We start from the raw sequence: 22,291 nt of genomic DNA on the forward strand, positions 1-22,291 counted from the left end.
GGCAGACCGCGGAGCGTCTGAGAGGAGGGGGGACCCCCGGGAAGGAGGGAGGCCCGGAACGGGCAAGAGGGGAAGCCCGGCTCCAGGACGCCCGAGAAGAAGTTGGGGAGCTGGCCGTGGTGAGACAAGAGGGCCTAAAGGAAGCTTGAGTAGGAGACAGAGAAAGTCCGGTGAGACATAAAGGCCTGCTGTGTACGCAGCCTTGGCGAGTACACGTGACCCCCACTTCCTCCCGCCCCTGGGGGCAGCTGGCACCGGGGGGTCCACACCTCCCACTCTCCTGCAGGTGCTGGCCCTGCGCTCCCCCTTCCCCGGGCTCCAGGTCGCCAAAGCCCAGAGCAGAGCCCCGGGTCTTCCCCGGTGAGAGAGGGGGAAAGAAACATCCTCTTCAGGGACTGGGGATTCAGAGACCGTCGGTGCTGTAGCTGGTTTCCGCCTCAGAGCCAGGAGATGCAGGAGGGGCTGTTTTTTCCGTTTTGGGTTCTTTGTCTACCCTTCACACACCCCTCCCCGCCCCCCGCCCCAAGCGACCATGAGCCAGCCTTAGTGACCTTCCTGCTTTGGGCCCAAGCTCAGTACTCTTGGCTTCAGACAAAGGAGTTCTGGGGCCCAGGTGAGAGGAGGCTCACCTCCCACTCTCCTCACCCCCCAGCCCAGCCCCATCCTCCAGCAGGAAGCTCAAAGGCATAATTAACCCAGCCTACAGCCAGGCCAGGACTGCAGACTCCGGGATGTGATGGGCCCGGGAAGGGCGTTTGAGAGGTGAGGACCCTGAGCGGGGGAGGACCAGGGGGCACATTGTGTGCCCCCCGCCCTGGACCCTTAAAGACGGTACTGCTGGGGTTTCAGCCCCCAGGGGAGCCTTCCCTTCCAGGAACTGGAGCCAGGGCCCATTGAGGAACTACGGGGAAGAGGAGCAGGGAAATGCTGCCTTCCGGAAGCATTAGAAGGGTTGTGTATCTTGATTCAGTGAAGAAAAGGCCTGGAAAGTTTACAGAGGTCACATGGAGACAGTTGGAATCCAAGGCTTCTAGAATAAAGGCTGAACTCAGGGACCTAAGAACGGGTGGAGAATGGGGTACCGAAGCAGATCTTCATGACAGAAACGCAATATTGAGAACTTCAGGAGCACCTTAGAAACCATTTCCGGCATCTTTATTTTCCAGATGAGGAAACTGAGTCTCAAAGAGACGACGTCGTTTCAGCAGAGTCTTGCTGCAGTTTCCCTGTGCCCTCCCCCTCCCCCTAGAGCATCTTCGCTGCACCCCACACATACAAGTCAATGCTCCCTTCCAGGGCCAGGGAGGGCTGTGCAGTCTGGCCCCTCCTCTGGGAAGGGAGCTCTGTCGTGACTGGGAGCGGCCAAGGGGGCTATTTCCAGACCCCTTCTGTGTGCCTGAGGCACTCGATGGGCCAGAAACCACAGGGCTGGCTGGCTTTTCTGTTGTTCCTTCGGATTTGGGCCTCCAACCCTGCCCCAGTCCTTTTTCTGCCCTGGCTGTGCTCTGAGTCCTGGGGCCAGCATGACTCCTGGCACACAGTAGGCCATCAGGTTTGACGCAGGAATGGCTAAACGGTTGGAGAAGCCCTATCCCCGTGGCAGGGACCCCAGGCACAAGGTGAGGCCTCCGAGCCACTCCTGTAACTCTGCGACAGTCCCTTTGTTCTTCCCTCTCCACAGGCAAAGAACAGAAGGAGACCAACATCGAATCCATGAAAATGGAGGCAAGTGTTTTCCTCAACCCCCAGGGGCTCTGTGGATCCTGATTCTAGGAGAAGAAAGCCACCGCTCTGACCGACTGTGGCGAGTGTGTGTGAGGGGGGCCCAAGGTGGCCCCTGGCCCCTGGCCCCTGCTTTACATGTCCTCTGTGAGGAGCAGAGGAAGTGGGTGTGGAGGTTGGAAGGCCCCCAGCGAGGCAGCCAGCTGGTCCCCCTCCAAGACCAAGCACCTCCCCTCCCAGTTTATGTCCTGCCCCACATCCCTCACTTCTCCAGCCCAGACAGGGGCTTGGCCCGCACTCGCAGGGCTGGCATCTCTGGCCAGGAGTCAGAGCTCTGTGTTCTGCTCGAGGTGAGTGCCTCCTTGGTTTCCCCTCCAGGAGGAAAAAACCCTGCAGCGGGGCTGTCCGTGCTCACCTTAATGCCGGTCTGTCTCTGTCGTCTCTGTCCTAGGGCTCCCGGGGCCGGCTGCGGGGTGGCCTGGGCTGGGAGTCCAGCCTCCGCCAGCGGCCCATGCCGCGGCTCACCTTCCAGGCGGGGGACCCCTACTACATCAGCAAGCGCAAGCGGGACGAGTGGCTGGCACGCTGGAAAAGGGAGGTGAGGTGCCTTCTGGCCTGGGCCCCAGCCTGTCCCACGGAACTGGGAAACCGGAAGTTAGCTTCAGCCACTGTCTGCAGCTGTTGTCAGGCCCTGGCTGAGCCTCAGTTTCCCCTTCAGGTTAACCTCTCACACTTACAGGGCACTGCTGGATCCCTAGGCAGTGGCTGGGTCCGTTGTTCTTTCAACAAATGTTATTGGACATTTACCGTGTAACCAGGCAGTGTCTTAGGCTTTGTGCGTGTAGCATTCCTGCCCTCATGGAGCTGACATTCTGATGGGGGAGATGGACAGGAAACAAGTAAACAAGGGGTTGAACTAGAGGTTAACAGAGGCCTGCTTTAGGTGGGGTGGTCAGGAGAGGCTTCTTGGAGGAGGTGGCATTCAAGTTCAGGCCTAAAGGGACAGAAGAGCTGGCTTTGTGAGCTGCGGGGGGGCGAGAACATTCTAGGCAGAGGAAATAGCACGAGCGAGGCCCTGACTTGTTTGGCTACGTGAAAGACCGATACTCCCAGAGTGAACCGAGCAGGGGAGAAAGTGGGGTCAGATGAAGCTGGGAGGTAAGCAGGGTCCAATCATACAGGGCCTTGAGGTCCCGGCCGAAAGCTGTTTTTTTTGTTTTTTTTGTTTTTTTAAATAAATTTATTTATTTATTTATTTTTGGCTGCATTGCTGCACGGGCTTTCTCTAGTTGCGGCGAGCAGGGGCTGCTCTTTGCTGTGGTACCCGGGCTCCTTCTCATTGTGGTGACTTCTCTTGTTGCGGAGCACGCAGGCTCAGTAGTTGTGGCTTGCGGGCTCTAGAGCGCAGGCTCAGTAGTTATGGCACACGGGCTTCGTTGCTCCGCGGCATGTGGCATCTTCCTGGACCAGGGCTCGAACCCGTGTCCCCTGCATTGACAGGTGGATTCTTAACCACTGCGCCACCGGGGAAGCTGCCCCGAAAGCTGGTTTAACGCTGTGTCCTGGGAAGCCATTGAAGGTTTCTGTGCAGGGGAGTGATTTGATGTGGATTAAAGGAGCAGCAATGGAGACAGATAGGGACAGATCCGGAGATTTAGAGATAGAAACAGCAGGGCTTGCTGATGGATGGCTGGGGTGGGGGAGGGGAGGGAATGGAAGCACGACTCCCAGGGGTTTGACCTGAACACCTGGGTGATGGGTGTGCTACTTCCTTAGGTGGGGAAGACTAGGGGAGGAACGAGTTTGGGACGGGAGGGAATCAAGGGTTTAGCCTGAGATGCTGAGGTGCCTGGAGCCTGGAGCGTAGGGAGGTCCAGGCTGCAGATCAAAGATGAGAAGGCGTCAGGAGCAGAACCTGGCGTTTAAGTCCACGAACACTGATGAGCTCATGTAGGAAACAGGAGGAGAAAGCAGAGACAGTATCCCTGGATTCTGTCCACAGAAAGCCGACACTTACAGCCACGTGGAGAGGGGGAATGGCAGCAGCAGGACTGAGAAGGGGCCTGGGAGGAAGAAGAGGGAGGAAGAGCCGTGTCTCAGAAAGGAGAAGGTTTTCCAGAGGCAGTGGCCGCCCAGCCCTGCGGGGGCTGAGTTGAGACAGGCTGGTTGCACCTGCCGATCTGGAGGTAGCTGGTGACTTTTCTTAGAGAGGCTTCTGTGCGGGTTGGGAGGGAGAAAGCCAGCCCAGGGAGGACTTCAGTAATGAGAGGAGGTGATGCCGTGGAGACCAAGGGGCGAAACCAGTTTATGAAGCACCATTGTGGGGCTACTCTCCTGTATGTCTGGTTAGTAGAGAGAAGCCCGTTGACCTACCAGCAAGGGAAGGGAAATGCAAACTGCCACCACGTGGGGCCTGTCACCTTCACTCTCACTTGTCTTTACCCCAGGCCTGCAAAGGATGGTGTTACCCCGTCTGCACTGGGTGAGAACTTGCTCTAGAGAAAGTTCAGTACAAGGTGGGGGGGTGGCGGGGGGTGGCTACTTGATTGTTTCCAGTTCCTTTGGGATCCAGGAAGGCAGAAGTTTCTCTCCTGGAGGAGCCTGGAAAAGGGACAGCCTGTCCAAGGTCTGGGAGAAGAGAGGCTGGACTCTGAGCATTAAGTGTAGTCTTTGGGATGGAAATTCATTCCGGACCTGCGGCTATTCCCCTGTGGCCTGTGGGAGGGGCTTTGCTTTTTAACCCCTTGTTATGAGTGGCCTGTATTTCTGTTCTCCCTTAGCCCTAGGGCCAGAGGCTAGATATAAAGACTTCTTTTTTTTTTTCTTTAATATTTATTTGTTTATTTGGCTGCACCGGGACTTCGTTGCTGCGTGCGGCGGGATCTTTTAGTTGCGGCATGTGGGCTCTAGTTCCCTGACCAGGCATGGAACCTGGGCCCCCTGCGTTGGGAGTGCAGTGTTAACCACTGGACCACCAGGGAAGTCCCTAGATATAAAGACTTTTATGCTTGAAAAGCGTCTAGAAATTTGGTGATCCTCAAACTGTGCTCCCTTGAAGAAGCAGTATGGAGGCCTGCTCTCAGTTGCAATAAAAAAGGCAGTCTTCTCTCAACTCACAGGGAAAAGTAAGATAATAGATACATTTTCTCAATTTTAAGATTTCCACTAAAATTTAAAAAGACTTTTTTTTTATTATGAACCTGTTCTGACATAGACAGAAATAGAGAGACTGGTATAATGAACCCCCATGTACCTATCACCAAAGTGCAACAACCATTAAAAGCTTTTCTAGAAAAAAGAAACCTTTGGCATCTGCTTCCCCCAACCAATAAAGGTCATCAATGAGGATGAACAGAAAAACTTTAAAGTTGATTTAATTTACAATATTTTAGGGATGCGTGACTTGAGATGTAGAGACCTGCATGCAGAATATATTTTCTGCTAGTAACGTTGTTCCTTGTTCATATGATACAACTCAAGATTTCCGCGACTGCCGGTACAAGCGCCAGAACCCTTGAGCCCGTTATTTCAGACTAGGGGCTGGGGCTGCAGAGTTACGAGCTGGCCACAAGCTCACTCAGGGCACAGGGAAGGGGCTGGAATGGGATTGAGTTCGGGCTCCTACTGCCACGTGGGGGCCATCCCCAGAGACCACACTCGCCCCTCTTGGGCTCTGCCAGGGCGCTAGGGAAGGGCTAGTTGCAGGTAACAAGAGCACTGGGGGGCACTTCCCTGGTGGTCCAGTGGTTAAGACTCTGTGCTTCCACTGCCGGGGGCTCGGCTTTGATCCCTGGCCTGGGAACTAAGATCCCACGTGCCTTGCGGCCAGAAAGAACCATGGGGAAACACTGGGAGCTCTCGGGATTCCCAAGTGCCCCTCAGGCTAAAGAGCAGTAACTGTCTTCGTCAGGCCTGTTTTCTCAGTGGCTTTACCAAGGGGAGAGAAATCCGTCCTCCTTTTGCAGTTTCCTCTTAGTTCTCTGGCACTTGGCCCTTTCTTCTGAAACTGCCTCACTAGGCCTTTCTGACCTCGTCCCCAAGATTCTTCCCCATCTCCTCCAACTGCATCTTCTTAGCATCCTCCTCTGTCCCTTGACTGTGACACCCCCAGATGTCTGCTCCCACCCTTGGCCAGTCTTTAAAGACTTTTTTTTTCTTTTTGGTTGTGTTGGGTCTTGTTGCTGCGCGTGGGCTTTCTCTAGTTGCGCTGAGCGGGGGCTACGCTTCCTTGTGGTGCGCAGGCTTCTCATTGCGGTGGCTTCTCTTGTTGCGGAGCACGGGCTCTAGGCATGCAGGCTTCAGTAGTTGTGGCTCTTGGGCTCTAGAGTGCAGGCTCAGTAGTTGTGGTGCACGGGCTTAGTTGCTTCATGGCATGTGGGATCTTCCTGGACCAGGGATCGAACCCGTGTCCCCTGCATTGGCAGGCGGATTCTTAACTACTGCGCCACCAGGGAAGTCCCCTCGGCCAGTCTTGCTCCCCTTACCACTTGGGTGCTCTCATAGATCCTACTCCCAAAAAAGATACATTCCCTACTGCCGAATACAAGCTGTTTCCCAGACAATGCCGCTGGGAGGTCCCGCCAGCATTTCCGAACCTCAGAATGTGACGCCTGCCCTTTGAAGTTCCTGCAGGGCACCATCATTGAGCTGACAGTCAGAACCCTCCGTGTCTGCATGCCGAGTAAGATACTGGAGCTACCAGAAGCCTAGGGGATTCCTGGTTATCCTTTGATAGGGCCAGGGATCGGGCACCTCAGGAAGAGCATCACCAAGGGACTTAGACTAATTCTGCCTGGGGTCATCCTCAAATTAGCAAGAGTTGGCTTTTGGCTTTTAAAGGATGAACTTGAATTTAGGGAAGTGGGAGGAAAGGCACTGCAGAAAGAGCCATACAGCATGTGCAAAGGTTCGGAGGCACAAGACAGTGTGGCCTTTTCAGGAATGGAAGTTCATGGTGGTGGGTGATGGAGCACAGGGTGCAGGTGCAGGGTTCAGAGCAGCAGGAGTGTGGCTGGGAAGCTGGGCGGGGCCTGAGGGCCTGTGTGCCCTGCTGTGGTGCTTCACCTGATCCCAATTTGCACCTGGTCCACATGCCCCACCTGTAGGGCCTTCTTCCCTCAAAACATCCCCCTCGGCTTGGTTTCCTTTTCCCGTGACCACCCTTGTCAGTCAGTCCACAGTTACTGAGTGAAGTCTGCTCTTTACTGTGCTGTCCATCTGAGATTATCTGCCTCCCCAGGCCTTTAAAAAAAAAAATTAAGAAGACTTAGAATATCACGAATGAATGAAATTTTAAATAATTGGATGAGGAAAATGGGGCATTTCCTCCTTCCCTGAGGCTGAAGTGGGGATTCCTGCTGGAACTGGGATGCTGGTGTCTGTCCCATCTCCTATTCTCTGCATCTCTTTACCAGTCCTTTTAAGGATTAATCCCTGCTTTAGCCATGACCAGGTCCTGTTACAAAACCAGCAGTGGCTCTCCACTGTCTCCCCATCATGTCAGAAATCCTCTGGTTGTTTCTCAAGGCTTCAACCCTCACTGTGACCTCCACGATGGCGCCACCCCACTTCACTACCATTCTGTAATAGGAACGTCCCCTGTGAGGGACCAGTCTCCCCTTTATACATCCTTCCTCCCTGCCGCTGTTCCTGCTGTGCTTTCCCCTATCCATTCTTCAGGGTTGAGTCCCAGAGTTGCTGCCTCCTCCAGGAAGCTCTCTAGGATTTCTCCAGTCCACACTGACCTCTTCCCTCCTCTGCACCCCTGTAGTCCTTACCGTTAATATTGTTGGGTTTAGCAATCAATTATACTTCATAGAGTATTTTTCACTAACTCTTTCTTACATGTTATGTCTTCACCAATCATGCCCAACCTGATTTGGGGCAGGGAGAACAGGCTCAATGAATACCTGTTGGTTGACTAAGCAATTGGGAGGTGGGTGAATACGAGACCTCTTCTCAGGGAGCTCAGGCCCAAGCCATTGGTTTGCAGGGGTGCTGACAAGTGTACCCGGAGAATAGCGTGGGACTGGGGGACTGTGGGCGGGCTCCCACAGGTAAGGCAGTGCCCGAGTCTTCGCCACCCTGTGCTCCTGCTGTTCCCACTGGGCCTCTGCTGTGCTTGAGCCGAGGAGAACCTTCCTTGGCCTGGCAGAGCTGGCCCAGGCCTGGGCAGCTGGGAGGGCAGAGGCGAGGCATCCCTCCACCCAAAGGAGGGCAGTTCCAGCCTCCTCCTTCTGACTATTTTCAGAACAGAATGACCCTCAGGGAGTGCTTTAGGCTTAGGAAGGGCTTCTTACAGGTGTTACTTCACTAACCCTCATTACTGAGAGGCAGAGGCCTGGCCAAGCAGCTGGAACGGTCGCTGAGCCAGAGAGCCTGCAGACTCCCAGCGTGTATCACTGCTTAGGGTTTTAGGACACAGTTATGGCCAGGTGATGTTATGACTCCCATTAATCTCTTCACCCCAGCTGACTCTAACTTACTTAGAGCCAAGGTACCATATCCTGCTGATCTAGGATCTGGTTTCTTTCCTGGCTCCCAACCCGAAAGGAAGGCCTTCTGCATCCTTAGACTTATTAGATGCTTAATACATATTAAATACTGATAACAAATAACCTGTGGTGCAAGTATCCCAGTCTCTCCTCCCCTCCGCTCTCCCTCCTGCCCTCAGACCCCCCCTCCCCTCCTCACAGGCTGCCCTCATGGCCTTCTCTCTCCTGGAGGTGAGTCCAGATGCTCACTCGGCTACTTACTGGATGTGGGACCTTCAGCATCACTTACTGAGCACAGCTGAGGTCCCTGTGCTGTTTCTAGACTTGGCTCTACTCTGCTCTCCTGGGCATGTCTCATCTTCACGGGAGTAGCACTCACCAGTTTGTTTTCTGCTTCTGCCCAACCTGAGCTTGTTCAAAGCAGGCCGTCTTGGCACCTCTGCCCCCAGGGCTGCCATTCAGGAGGTACTAGGTAAAGGTTTGCTGAATGAATGAATGAATAGTTCGAATCTCAGAGTTGTGTGGGTTAATAAGGTATACTACGTAACATTTATAGCACAGGGCTAGCATATAATAGGACACGGATAATGTTTTTGTTTTGTTTTGTCTTTGTTTTTTTGGGCTATGCAGCACAGCTTGTGGGATCTTAGTTCCCTGACCAGGGATTGAACCCGCACCCTTGGCAGTGAAAGCGCCGAGTCCTAACCACTGGACCACCAGGGAATTCCCAGAAATGAATAATTTTTAGAAACTGATTTTACATAAGTATTACACAAATACATTCCTGTTAAAAAAAAAAAAAAAACCCATCCCTCCCCCAGTGATTTTAATTCCCCCATCAGAGAGGTACCTAATGCTATCGGTTTGGTGTATATATGACATGATTTTCTCTATCTATCTAAGTGTGTGTGTAAATATATAATTTTGCTTCACAGTTGCTTTTTTTTCTTTTCCTTTTTTTAATATATATAGAACCACACCGTAGTTTCGTTTTACAGCTTGGTTTTTCGCTTAGAATAAGTCTGGGCAATCAAGCCACGTAATTACTGTTCTATTCCACCATATGGATTACCACGATTTTATTTAACCATTCTCTTACTGGTGGACATTTGTGTGGTTTACAATATTTTACTGCATAAGCACTGCAGCAGTGAACATCCTGGGTCATGCCTCTTTGTGCATCTGTTCCTCTAAGATAGATACCTAGAAAGAGAAATGCTGGGTTGAAAGGAATGTATATTTTGCATTTGATACAGTCTGCCAAATTGTCCTCCAAAAAGGGCAGTGCCAATTTATGCTCCCATAAACAAGGTGTGAGAAGATTTACACCTTTGCCAACATCAATATTTTGCTAATCTAACGTGTGGGAAAACGGTATCTTGTTATGATTTTAATTGGCATTTCCCAGATAATAAGTGAGGTTGGACATCTTTTCATATGTTTATTGGCCATTTGTGCTGCTGCTTCTGTGAGCTGAGCAAATGTTGCTTCCTCTTGCTTTATAACCCTGCAGTCTCAACAGACTGTGCTTCCTGTCGGCCCTGGGAAGAACAGCCTGTGAACGTCCAGCCTGTGAATGTCATCTCCTGCTGTGCTATATTCCATTTAATAAGCAACCGCTAAGCACCTACTACGTCGGGGGGGCATTGTGCTGGGGGCTTTGGGAATAAGGAGATGAATTAAGTGTGATCTCCTGGGCTTTAGTACAGGAGATGTGAGAAATGGCAACACAAAGTAGACCGTTAAGGACTAAAACCAAATTATTAGCAAAGTATGTGCGTAGCAGTTTTAGGGGATCCCGACTGGCAGACGGTCCTTGCTTATTCACTATATATAAACTAATGAAAACCTGAACCCTTGCAGGATGGCCTCAAAAATAACATCACCCTTGAAGGAGATGATGCCATTTGGAGCAGGCATGACAAGTATACTTTACCAAAAGGCTGAACACATTTTAAAGGGACTCCTGTGACAGCTCGTAATCAGTAGTGAGTTCCAGGGCTGGCCTTTAGGACGGGCTGTGAAACTATCATCATAGAGGCGCCCCATTGTCTCTCAAATGGACTGGCTGTTTGCACACTGGCGTGTCCATTCCATCTGGGGGGCACAGAGAGAAGAGCTCTTAGAACAACCCTCACTTTTTAGTGGTGAGAAAACAGTAGTGGGGAGAATGGTCGTAATTTGAGTCTGGTCCAGCAGCGGCCATGGCCAAGCCTGAACTAGGCCAAAGGGGTAGCTTTGTGAGCACCTACTTCACGCCAGGGACTGTGCCGAAAGCATTAACTTTCACCACAGTCCTAAGAGATGATAAAGTTAAACTGTATATCAGGATTCACAAAATGGAGGCCACCCCTGTGGCCCAGCCCAGTTCACAAATCTAAACCTAGGTCAGTGCATGGGAATTCCCTGGTGGTCCAGTGGTTAGGACTCCGTGCTTCCACTGCAGGGGGCACAGGTTCCATCTGGGGTTGGGGAACTAAGATCCCAGCATGCCTCGCGGCGCAGCCAAAAAAGTTTAAAGAATAAAATAAAATAAATAAACCTAGGTTAGTGCAGTTACAGGAAACTCTTGCCAAGGAATCCTAACATCCACCAATCACAATCCTCCAACTCAGTTTAGCGAGCTCACCTTCCCCTAGGAAACAGGACCGGCTGCCTTTTAAGGAAATTCCATCTCTCCTAGCCAATCACGCCCTGTTCCGCGGTGCCTCTTCTAACAGTAGGTGAACCTCGCTCTCGCCCAGCATCCCTGGGAAAGAGCGCTCGCAGCTCTGAGGTGCTGTACTCCCCCAGTCCAAGGACTGTTCTGCCTTGAATAAAGGACATCAAACTTGTTACTAAATTGTATTATTTTGTCAGGTGACAGGTATATTATCTGCAATTACTATAAGAACTAATTTTTATCCCCATTTTACGATTAGGAAGCTAAGATTCCCCTAGGTGAGGTGGTTAAGAGCCACGTGGATATCCTTGTGGAGAGGCCTCTGGGCTAAACCAGACTCCAGATTGCAGGCTGCTTCTGTTTCGTACCCAGATGACTCCACTAGAACCGGGTCTTCCTGGTTTTCGGTCTTGGCTTCCCCTGAAACAACAGCAGAATGGGGTGGGAGGGAGCACACTGGCCCAGCCGTCCTGCCCATGCTGCCTCACCCCACGTCTGCCCCCACCCCACCTTGGCTGCCGCTGTTCAGGCTGCTGGGTCTTGCCAGGTTTGGGTCCTTTTCACCCTGGGGGCCCCTCCCGCACTTCCTGCTCCCCTCATTTGGTCCTGAGCCCTTGCCCTTGAATTGCTGTGTTTTCATGATCTTATGTTTGATGTTGTGAAACTGGATTAAATGAATGGAATGAGATTCAGGAGGTCTGGTTTCTGGGCTCAGCCTCTACCCCTGATCAATTTGAGAAGGTCATTCTCTTCTCTGCGCTTTAGTTTCCTCGTTCGCAGTGTGACACAAATAGACTAGCCGACCCCCGAGATTCTGAAATTGCATAATTTAGGGGGAGGAGGACTGGAGTCATGACCTGTAGCTCCCTTTGTCTCTTATACGACCTTGTACGTACATCCTAAATTAAATATTTGAGTGAATTCTCAGACTTCACATATATGCCTCTTCAAGAGGCATATACATAAAGCATCTTGATAAAGATGCTTAGAAAAAAACTTTCATAAAATTCACATTTTGTGCTAGAATCTAGCTTTCTTTTCCTCTTCACGATGGTCCCCTTTTCTTCCTCTGTGTTTTCTGCCAGGATCAGAAAGGTGGGACATGAAGCTCATCGTAACTAGGCCTGGGCGAGTGAGGGGCTTGAATCCATCACTAAAAAGCTGATGTTGCAAACAAATATACCCCCATCTGACAGGCACATCTTCCTGGGGCATTTCCTTAGCTCAGGAACTCACATCCTTGTTCTGACTTTGGTCACCATGTTCCTAGGTCTGCCTCTGACTGCTAGTTTTTATTAGTCACACAATCATCTGTTCATTATTTTATTTATTTTATTTTTGGCTGCATCGGGTCTTAGTTGCGGCACGCGGGATCTTCGCTGAGGCATTTGGGATCTTTCATTGCGGCGTGCAGGCTTCTCTCTAGTTGTGGCGCTTGGGCTCCAGGCCGTGTGGGCTCTGTAGTTTGTGGCAGACAGGCTCTCTAGTTGAGATGCGCGGACTCAGTAGTTGTGGTGCACGGGCTTAGTTCCCTGACCAGGGATCAACCCGTGTCGCCTGCATTGTAAGGCAGATTCTTTACCACTGGACCACCAGGGAAGTCCCTGTTTATTATTTTAGAGAGTTACAAACCTTGACTGAGCAAATACTTCGTGCTCAGGCTTTTAGAAAACTCCATATGCATCTGGGTCTCTACTGTGTTCCCACATTTTCTATACACTAAAGAAACACATTTAAAGGAATGTCAGAATCCCACCCTGGGGGAGGTAGGCAGGTAAGTACTGCAACCCAATAAGGGTTGCAAGAGAAATGTGAGGAAAGGGGCCATGGGAGCGGCTAACTTGCCCTGCCTGAGGAGCCCGGGAAAGCTTGCCAAAGAAGAGACATCCTGCAGGCCTGCCACTGGGACAGGAGTTTGCCTAACAGGGACAGTGGAGGGAGGGCACTGAGTGGGATCATGAGGTAGGTGGTCCAAGAAATCCTCTAGGAGTTTGGGACCTAGAGCACCTCAAGATTTCTTGCATATTTAGTTCAGCTTTTAGAAACATCCTCATAGCCCTTGCTACGAGGCACACAGAAGACATAATGGTGCCCTTCTCTCTGCTTTGTTTTAAAGATCAGACCATTTGTTAAGGAGGTCCAGGGAGGCTCAGGCATGGCGGGGGTCAGCTGGACTCTGTTAAGGAGCCAACGCTCTAGATGAAGGAGTGAACGGACATGTGTTAGTATTTCTTAAATACACACAGCACCATGCTGGCGCTGTAGGAGACTGCTGCACCCGGTCCCAGTCCCAGGGCACACATGGTCTAGAGGAGGAGGCAGGAGCGCTCACCGTGAGCTGCTGTGTTAGATGCAGCAGGGGCTTGTTCTGTGCTCCTGCCACCAAGAGTCTGGTGAGCACAGAGGAGGGTGAGAGAGCTTCTGCGGGAAGTTCTGGAAAGTTTCATGGAGGAGGTGTCCTTTGAGAATTCCAGTAGGGATACATAGAGAAGGTATTTCAGGGAAAAGAACCACTGAGGGCAAAGAGAAGGAGACATGAAGCTTCTGGGTTGTTTAGGGAACAGCAAGAGATCTGGTAACTAGGTGTGGGAGTGGGGGAGGAAGAAGAGAGAAAACTACAAAGGGAGATGGTCAGATGTCACCAGTCTTCCTGTCATAGTGAGAAATGCAGGTTTCACCGTGGAGAGGGAGCTGGAATGTGAGAGAACTGGATGTGTATTTTGGGAAGATAACCCTGGCCGCATTGTAAGGGGGCCCAGAGCGGGGAAGGTTAGAAGAAGGTCCCATTAGGAGGGCATTACGTCTGGTTTTGACGGAGGGTCCAGGCAGTGGGAGGCCGACTTGGTAGATACAGCTTGCCTCTGGTTGGCGGGAAGAGAGAAATCTGCCTGGGGTTTGCGGGCTGGGGATGAGGGGGCATTATCTCAGCTAGGGAGGAAGAGCAGGTCCTTGGGGCAGGAAGGTGGTATGGACTTTCCATTTTCTTAAGGATGTATTTTGATGAGCAGAAGTTTTTCATTTTAATAAAGTCCAACTTAACCAAATTTTTCTTTTATTGGTGTGTGTGTGTGTGTGTGTGTGTGTTTGTGTGTGTGTGTGATCTCTGAGTTCTCTGTCTACCCCAAGGTCATGAAGATATTCTCTTAGGAGGAGTGGACTATTTTTTTTTTTTTTTTTTTGCGGTACGCGGGCCTCTCACCTTTGTGGCCTCTCCTGTTGCGGAGCACAGGCTCAGCGGCCATGGCTCACGGGCCCAGCCGCTCCGCGGCATGTGGGATCCTCCCAGCCCGGGGCACGAACCCGTGTCCCCTGCGTCGGCAGGCGGACTCTCAACCACTGCGCCACCAGGGAAGCCCAGGAGTGGACTTTTAAGTTAGGTTTTGGACAAGCTGCTTTTGAGAAGCCAGCATGGTGGCTGTCCGTGGGGAGAGGGTTGGCAGGCACTCAGGTCATCCACTGGGAAGGCAAGTGCAGGCTGGTGAGCAGGGAGGGAAGAGCCCAATGCACGGAGAGCAGCCCTGCCTTGAGAGGACCAGGTTAGGGAGGGACAGGCACTCGGGGCCTCTGGGAGCAGCTGGCTGGCATGCTGTACGTGTGTGTTTGTGCGTGTGTGTGTGAATGTTACCACTTTTCTGACTTGCCATTCTTTAATAACAACTCTTCACAGATGCCATATGACTCTAGTCAATGATTAGTGGGCAGTATATTTTAATTTTTCACTTCTAACTCAGATGGATTAAACAAAAATAGGGATAAAACAGTGCAGTCTCCTATATGTTTGAATCTAGATACTGTTTAAAAGGTAACTATATGGGGCAAACAAAAAAACAGAAATTGAGTTGGACTTGCTTTATATGTACCAAAGATGCTGTTAGAATTCAGTGTTTCTTAAAGGGCAGGTTTGTGTATTACCTGGGCAGTGCGTTAAAAAGGCACATTCCCAGGCCCCATTCTGAAACTAGGAGGCAGAAACTCTGGTGTTGTTCCTGAGAAATCTGATTTTCTAGTCAGGTCCCCATGGTTCTGGGGCTTGTGAAAGTTTGAGAACCACAAAGCTTCGGATGATTCGAAGTAAACCAAATCTGACAGCAGAGATTCCTCCAAAAATGCATTTATTGTATCGCCTACCACCCTGTCACCCACATCGGGGGTCTCCTCGCACATTCGGATCACCTGGGAGTTTGTTTTAACCACCTCTGCCCGGGCCCCTCGCTCTGGGTCCAGTACATCTGGAATTTAACGATGGGCCCTGGCCCAGATGTTCCTAAAACTCTCCAGGTGATTCTAATGTACAGCGGGGTTGAGACTCAGACCTTGAACACACTGAGACGAGGAAGAAGTACGGGCTCTAAGGCCGGCACAGCTAGAGAACCATTTCCAAACGTAGGTGGGGGAGAAGGCCGGAAAGGACTTGGTTCGGGGATTCAAACTTTTCCTTTGGGATGGAGATGGTAGGCGTTCCTGCTGTTTTCAGCAACGGTTTACCGCAGTGCTTGCCTGCTGGTCTGCTGGTCTCCTCCTGGGTCTTCTCTTTGGACCCTGAAACTTGATAGGGTCTGCATGCCTGAATCTGAATGGTGGTCCCTGAGGCCCCTCCCTTTGACCCCTGGAGGCTGGAGATGGGGTTGGGGGAGGGGAGGAGAAAGCAGCCCAGGCTGTTCAGGTTTACCTGGTTCCTTTTGACACCGCCCCCCGCCCCCCCCCACCCCGGGTATAAAATTAACATTTCTCTCCAGAGTCTAGTTTTTAAAGCAAAGTGACAGTATCAGCTTGTGCTCAAGCAAACCTGTGTAAGATTCTTTCCACCTTTTAAATGATATGCCCTCCTGACTTCCTTTGATCTTATCTGTAATATTCAGCAGATATTTGTGGTCCCATTAGACCGATTAAGAAACTAAGATACAGGGCTTCCCTGGTGGCGCAGTGGTTGAGAGTCCGCCTGCTGATGCAGGGGACACGGGTTCGTGCCCCAGTCCGGGAAGATCCCACATGCTGGGGAGTGGCTGGGCCCATAAGCCATGGCCGCTGGGCCTGCGCTTCCGGAGCCTGTGCTCCGCATCGGGAGAGGCCACAACAGTGAGAGGCCCCCAGTGAGAGGCAAAAAAAAAAAGAAACTAAGATACAAAGAAGCTAGGTGCGTACTGACCGTCCTGGCGTCCGCAGGGATCCCCTGCTCACATGCTGCTCCGTCTGCTCTTTCTCCTGGCGAGGGGCAAGTGAGGTCTGGGGACCTACAGCAACGCCACCGCCACCCCTGCTCCCTGCCCAGAGCCTGCATTTGACTCGCTCCGGGTTAGGGGATGAAGTGCTGGGGGCAGGAGACTTGGGTTTGTGGAGAAGCCTCCCCTTCTGCAGCAGACCCGGAGCTGTAGGGCAAGAGGACGCGGATCGGCGCGGGGAGGGAAGAGGCAGCAGCTGAGGCTCCAGGAGCCCGATGGCAGGTCTGGAGAGTTGGGGCTTCCAAGCCCTCCCATTAGGGAAGTGTGTAATGACCTGGGAAGGAATGGGGGAGCCAGGGAGGAATGAGGGCTGCCTGGGACAGAGGTGGGGAGATGGGGAAGTGAGGGGTCAGCGAAGAGGTGGTTCCCAGACCCTGCATTTTACTCTCTGGCTCAGAATTTATGTGACTGAGCGGATGGTACAACAGGCCCCAGGCAGCTCTCCTCCCCAGCAGGTGTCCATACAGCTGTGCTTGTGCTTCTCCCTGGGAAGCTAATGCAGTTGCAGATGCCCCCAGTGATCTGGCCGTGCTGTCTGAGAAACCTGGGAGGTTGGGCCCAGTCCTGGTTCACCCTCTCTCATCCTCCCCTGAGGCTTCCTGCCTTTCCCGATCCGGGCCACCTCGGGTTTCCTTCAGCACATGGAGAAAGCATCTCCACCACATAATCTACCATCTAATTGCATGCTGTCTTGAATGAGGGCTGTGGTTTCATGTGTGGTGGGTCTTGGGCACACAATTAGGCTGTGAGTAACAGGAGGGTGGAGGCCATCTCCTGCACTGTCTCCTCCATGTCCTCCCTGGCCTGGCTACTGCATGTGCCCGGGACTCCTAGCTAGGGCTCCTAGACCCTAGTGTTTAGGTGTGTTTCGGGCAGGCTCAGAGGTTGGCTCCAGGGTAGAGCACAGCCTCCTTACAGTTCTGAAACTAGACTAGACTGGCGGGGCGGGGGGGTGGTCCCCTGCCCCATGGCGTTTGCCTAAAGCTGCGCCTCTCCTGGGCCCAGGTTTGGGGAGGGCACCAAGCCCAGCCGGCCGGCACCCTGCAGTTGCCATGGTGACCCTTTTGCTTTCCTTCCGAAGGAGGATGGATTTCTCTTTCAGCCCAGATCATCTGCCTGGGCAGCCACCATTCTGTACACTCTGGGAGCCAGACTGCCTAGCCCCACTACCTTCCACTTTCTGCCACAGGGGACAGTTTGTTGAGAGGCTCAGTTTTTGTTTTTGTTTTTGTTTTTGTTATTTATTTATTTATTTATTTATTTTTGGCTGTGTTGGGTCTTTGCTGCTGCACACGGGCTTTCTCTAGTTGTGGCGAGCGGGGGCTCCTCTTCGTCGTGGTGCGCGGGCTTCTCATTGCGGTGGCTTCTCTTATTGCAGAGCACGGGCTCTAGGTGAGCAGGCTCAGTAGTTGTGGCTCACAGGCTATAGAGCGCAGGCTCAGTAGTTGTGGCGCACAGGCTTAGTTGCTCTGCGGCATGTGGGATCCTCCCAGACCGGGGCTCGAACCCACGTCTCCTGCCTTGGCAGGCAGACTCCCAACCTCTGTGCCACCAGGGAAGTCCCGAGAGGCTCAGTTTTAAATCCCAGTCCAATATCAGACGACAGCGTGTTCTCGTTTCAAGGGGGAGCAAGAGAGACAGGCCCAGGAGGTGGGCAGCTCCCCCCAGATGTGTGTTTACCTCCTCCTCCTCAGTTTTTGGCTCTGACCCTTTGGGTGGGGGGCTGAGTCCCCTGTAGGCCTGTTTCCTCATTTGTAACAGCCAGGGCCATTGGTGGTCTCCACACCTGGCTGGTATCAGAATTACCTAGGGAGGTTTTAATAGATTCCTGGGCCCTACCCGAAGACAGCTGATCTCCATAGGTGGGGCCCAAGAATCTGTATTTTTAAAAATCTCCTCGGGTGATCCTGATACAAATAAACCCAAGTGAGTATGGGATTCTCCTGGCAAGGTGATCTGTGAGGCCCTCACAGGAAGGAAAGGAAGCTCTGCCCTGTGCTGAGGATTGACTGGCCTTACTGGGGTCCCAGGAGCTTCCAAAGAGCCCGTTGTAGGTCAGTCTTGTCAGGAAGCCGGTGTTTCCTGGTCATGCTGGCTAAGCCAAGACCAGGCCCCCACCTTTTCCCCACAGGAGAAGCCAGGAGAGAGAGGATGATGGGCTGGGGGGGGGCACGGGGGGTTGCCATAACAACCAGCTCCAGGCAGAGGCCTCCCTTCCAGGGGCTGGTACTTCACCCCAGCAATGGTGGTTTCCATGGAGATGGGTTACTGAGGGACAGGGGGACCATTTGCCCCACTTAGTGCATTAGTCAGGAGCTGCCAGAAGGCAGAGCATCTCTAGGTGGGATCCTTGGACCCCTGTCAACTTTGAGTTCCCCCCACCGTGGCCTCTGCTCTCTGGGTGCAGGTCTGACGCTTTCTCCCTGCTTGGTTGCTCCCTCTGCGACTGGTCTCCCTAGCAACAAGTCCTGCTAACTCCTTGTTGTTGGCTCTGTGGCTATTTTTAGCTTCATTGCCAGCAGCCCAGTCCTGGTCATTTGCTTGCAACCTCCATATGGATTGCAGGGGAATAGGAAAACAAAGATTCCTGGTCTCTTTCGGGAGGCCTGGACCTGGACCTCTTAGCACCGATCGGAACTTTGCTGTGGAAAGTACCCGTCCGCGTCTGGGAACTTGGTCAGTGGGCTCCATATGAGGCTCCTGAGACAATGTTGGATTCAGTTCAGCAAACACTGCTTTCATCCTCTACAATGTACAAGAGGCTCTGGTCCACACTGCTTGCATGTGAACCTGAGTAAGATCCAGGCCCTGCCCTCTAGGATTTTTAATTTTGTGGAGGAGAAAGATGAGTACACAATCAGCTTAGTACAGGCAAAGACCGGCAAGTGCTAGGAGAGGATTACAAAGCGCTCTGGGAGTGTGGAGGAGAAGGAGGGACAGGGTAACTTTGCAGTGGGGGACGATCAGGGGGCGGGGCTAGAGCAGCACTGTCCAAAGAACATTCTGCAATGAGGGAAATGTTCTAAAATCTGTGTCCCCGGTACAGTAGCCCCTAAAACCCACATGGGCTCTTGGACACTTGGGATGTGGCTAGTGCACCTGAGGAACTGAATTTTTATTTAATTTTAATGAATTTAAATGGCACATGCAGCCAGTGGCTCTCTTATTGGCCAGTTCAGGTCTAAAGAAACCTTCTTGGTGGAGGTAACTGGTGAACTGGGCCTAGAAGGATAGGTAGGATTTTGGCCAGTGGAAGGTGAAGGGGAGGAGCAAGGAACGGCATGAGCAAAGGCACAGAGGCAGGCAAAGGGCCTATTTGGGAAACAGCAAGGGGGTGCGCAGAGTGTGGGCTGTGTGATGTAAGTGCTGCAGGTTGTGGGGGCCTTGAATGCCATGCGAGGAGCGTAGATTGTAATCAGCAGGTAGTCACAGGTCTGCTGTGTAGTCTTGAGGCTTTTGGGCTGCAGATGGAAGGGCAGGATCAGAAGAGACATCCATCTTGATCTTGTAGCCTTTGCCTGGATAAGGTCTCGCTGGTCTTGGGGTCAGGGGGAGTGTTTATGTGGCAGAAAATATGCAGTGTCCTCCCAATCTGTGGCTTTGCAGATGGCTCCTTAGGGATCCCGGCTTCTCTGAGTACAGGGACTCAGGTGGTAATGTCCTGTTTGAGGGAAGCAACGTAACCTCCCCACCGCCCACCAGCACTGGATTTTATGACAAAGCACGCCACAGAACACTGAACTTTGAGTTAAAACCAGTCAGGCAGGCGTGGCATTCCCACCTGCACCTGTGGGAGTTGCTGCTCTTGGGTGGAGGATCACGACTTAGCATCTCACGTCAGTTCTGTGAGCTGGAAAGTCAAATTCACGGCACGTCTTACAATCGTGCTCTTCAGAGACAGGAGTGTGACGTACACCAGGATGTTCAATTTACAGATTTATAACAGGACTTGTCCTTTCAACGCAGATCCTAGTGCTTGTCCTGATGTTTTCTGGCAACTTACTGGTATCACAGTCACTGGAAAATGTAATTAAAGTTAGAAGTTTGCTTGATGAACACGGGATCAGTGCTGAGAGTCAGGTGTCCTTAAGAGGTATTTTCATCAGGCCTACTGGATCACTGCTATCCGCCTGCCAGACAGGAAATGTGCCCTCTCTTTCAGGTCACCCTCCCTTTTGGACCATGCTGGATACTTCCTCTCCAACGCTTCTTTTAGGCACTTGACATCCACCAGATCTTCTTTCCGTCCAGGGGTTCCTCCTCTCAACATACTTCTAGAACATTTCCAAGAACCTGGCTCACTTTACATGACCCTGCTATTTTAGGTTGACTATCTTTATCTTAATCAAAAGACCTATCCCAGTAACCACCCTGGGAGGGTTACTTTGGAAGGTCGAGGACATATATGACCTGAGGATCCTAGAAGGCTGCCCTAGTTTTTTCCCGACCTTTTGCTAAAGTCACCTCTTATCCTAGATCTCGGGGTCTTTTCTGCATTGAGGTCTCTCTCTGCCCACCAAGTACAAAGAGGACACGAATCTCAGTCTGAGTGACTTACAATATAGAAAAGGGTAACCTTACCTGTCTGTGTAGCTACAGGAGAGGGGTGGTGCTCTAAGTAGCGAGGGGACACCTTTGAATTGGGCTTCTTTTTGCTTAAGTTGGGAGCTGTGTGGAAGAGGTAAGATTTGAGCTTAATTTTACTAAAACAAATTTTTTTTATTGAGGTATAGTTGATTTACAGTATGTTTCAGGTGTACAACACAGTGATTCACAATTTTTAAAGATTATACTCCATTTATAGTTGTTATAAAATATTGACTATATCCCCTGTGCTGTATACTATATCCCTGTAGTTTATGTTATACATAGTAGTTTATACCTCTTAATCCCCTACTCTTATGTTGCCCCTGCCCCCAATTTGAGCTTAACTTTAAAGAATGAGGAAGTTTGGCAGCTGGAGGGGGGAAGGCTACTTTATTAAGCGGGCCAAGAAAAAGTGAAACTGATGGCCCTGGTCCATTCTGACACTTTGAGTCCTGACTGCATGCATAGGCATCATTGCTTACTGAAGAAGTCCCAAGACCATGGAGTGTAGAGTCTAAGGTGTTTAGCCACATAATAATGGAAAAGGAGATGTCATAGATGAGATAGAGTTTTTTAAAAAGAACCAGCCAAGCCAGATCAGAAACTTCATTTTGAGAGGAGGCCTGGGGTGAGGTCTAAAGTGGCCTGTTAACAGGGCTTGGATGCCAGGGAGGCATCAAGTGAGAGAAGCCAAGCAAGTCTTATTATATTCCTTAAAGGGTGGGAGCAGGCAAGAGGTATAAACTCACGGCTTCTCATCTCTGCTTGGGGATCTCCTGAAAAATTATACCAAGCAGGTACCTTGATTGGGTTGAAAGATGGCTTGGAGCAGAACAGGGCCTGTGTTTTATGGAATGGCTCCTCTTTGCTGTGTGGGTTCTGGGTCTCAGTCAGGGTTGGGAGAGGAAGTTTGCACTCCCCGAGTATTATTTGGAGAAGGCTCTCTCTGATTTGGAGTCCTCTTCCTTTTTCAGGGCCTGCTTGTTCTGACGGCCCCCAGAAGGGTGCTGAGCCCCAGGAGGGATGGTAGGTAGGCTCTCCTTCACAGCACATCTTTTGACCTCCTTATACCAGCACCTGTTCCAGCTGGTTTGTTCCCGCAGCTTGTGGTTGGAAGCCAGGCACCTGGGGGCATTATCTCCTTAAGTGATGCTGGTATTCCGGGGCCTGGGAGGGCAGATGTCATCACTCCTGTTTTGCAAGTGAAAAAAGCCTTCTTGGAGTTAAGTGGCTTGTCCAAGGTCACAGTGGTAGAACCAGAACCCCAGTCCAGATCCTCTGAGAGTGTGGCTGGCCAAACAGTCCTGCCCTGCTGCGAGTATTTACCCTCAGCTCCCATGCTCTTCCTTTTACTTCATCTTGCAAACTGAAACCAGGCTAATCTTTCTTTTAAAGAAATATTTATTTATTTATTTTGGCTGCGCTAGATCTTAGTTGTGGCACGCATGTGGGATCTGATTCTCCAACCAAGGATGGAACCCGGCCCCCTGCACTGGCAGCGTGGAGTCTTACCCACTGGACCACCAGGGAGGTCCCCGGGCTAATCTTTCCAAAATACCGGTTCACCCTGTCATGTAAGAAAACCTGCGGTTATTCTTCACTGCGAT

The 22,291-nt window shown here is 51.6% G+C and overlaps 1 protein-coding gene across 1 annotated transcript in view; it reads left to right on the forward strand.

Annotated features, from left to right (window-relative positions):
- DNMT3A (DNA methyltransferase 3 alpha) overlaps nucleotides 1–22,291 on the forward strand; it is a gene marked incomplete at both ends in the record, with an annotated part of 71,184 nt that overhangs the window by 31,420 nt on the left and 17,473 nt on the right. Inside the window, 2 exons of the mRNA XM_079720690.1 lie at nucleotides 1,682–1,725; nucleotides 2,174–2,320. Of these exons, the coding sequence (XP_079576816.1) occupies nucleotides 1,682–1,725; nucleotides 2,174–2,320 (191 nt within the window). The remainder of the gene's footprint in view (nucleotides 1–1,681; nucleotides 1,726–2,173; nucleotides 2,321–22,291) is intronic.

The sequence above is a fragment of the Hyperoodon ampullatus genome (genome assembly GCF_949752795.1).
Source record: "Hyperoodon ampullatus genome assembly, chromosome: 15".
Classification (NCBI taxonomy): domain Eukaryota; kingdom Metazoa; phylum Chordata; class Mammalia; order Artiodactyla; family Ziphiidae; genus Hyperoodon; species Hyperoodon ampullatus.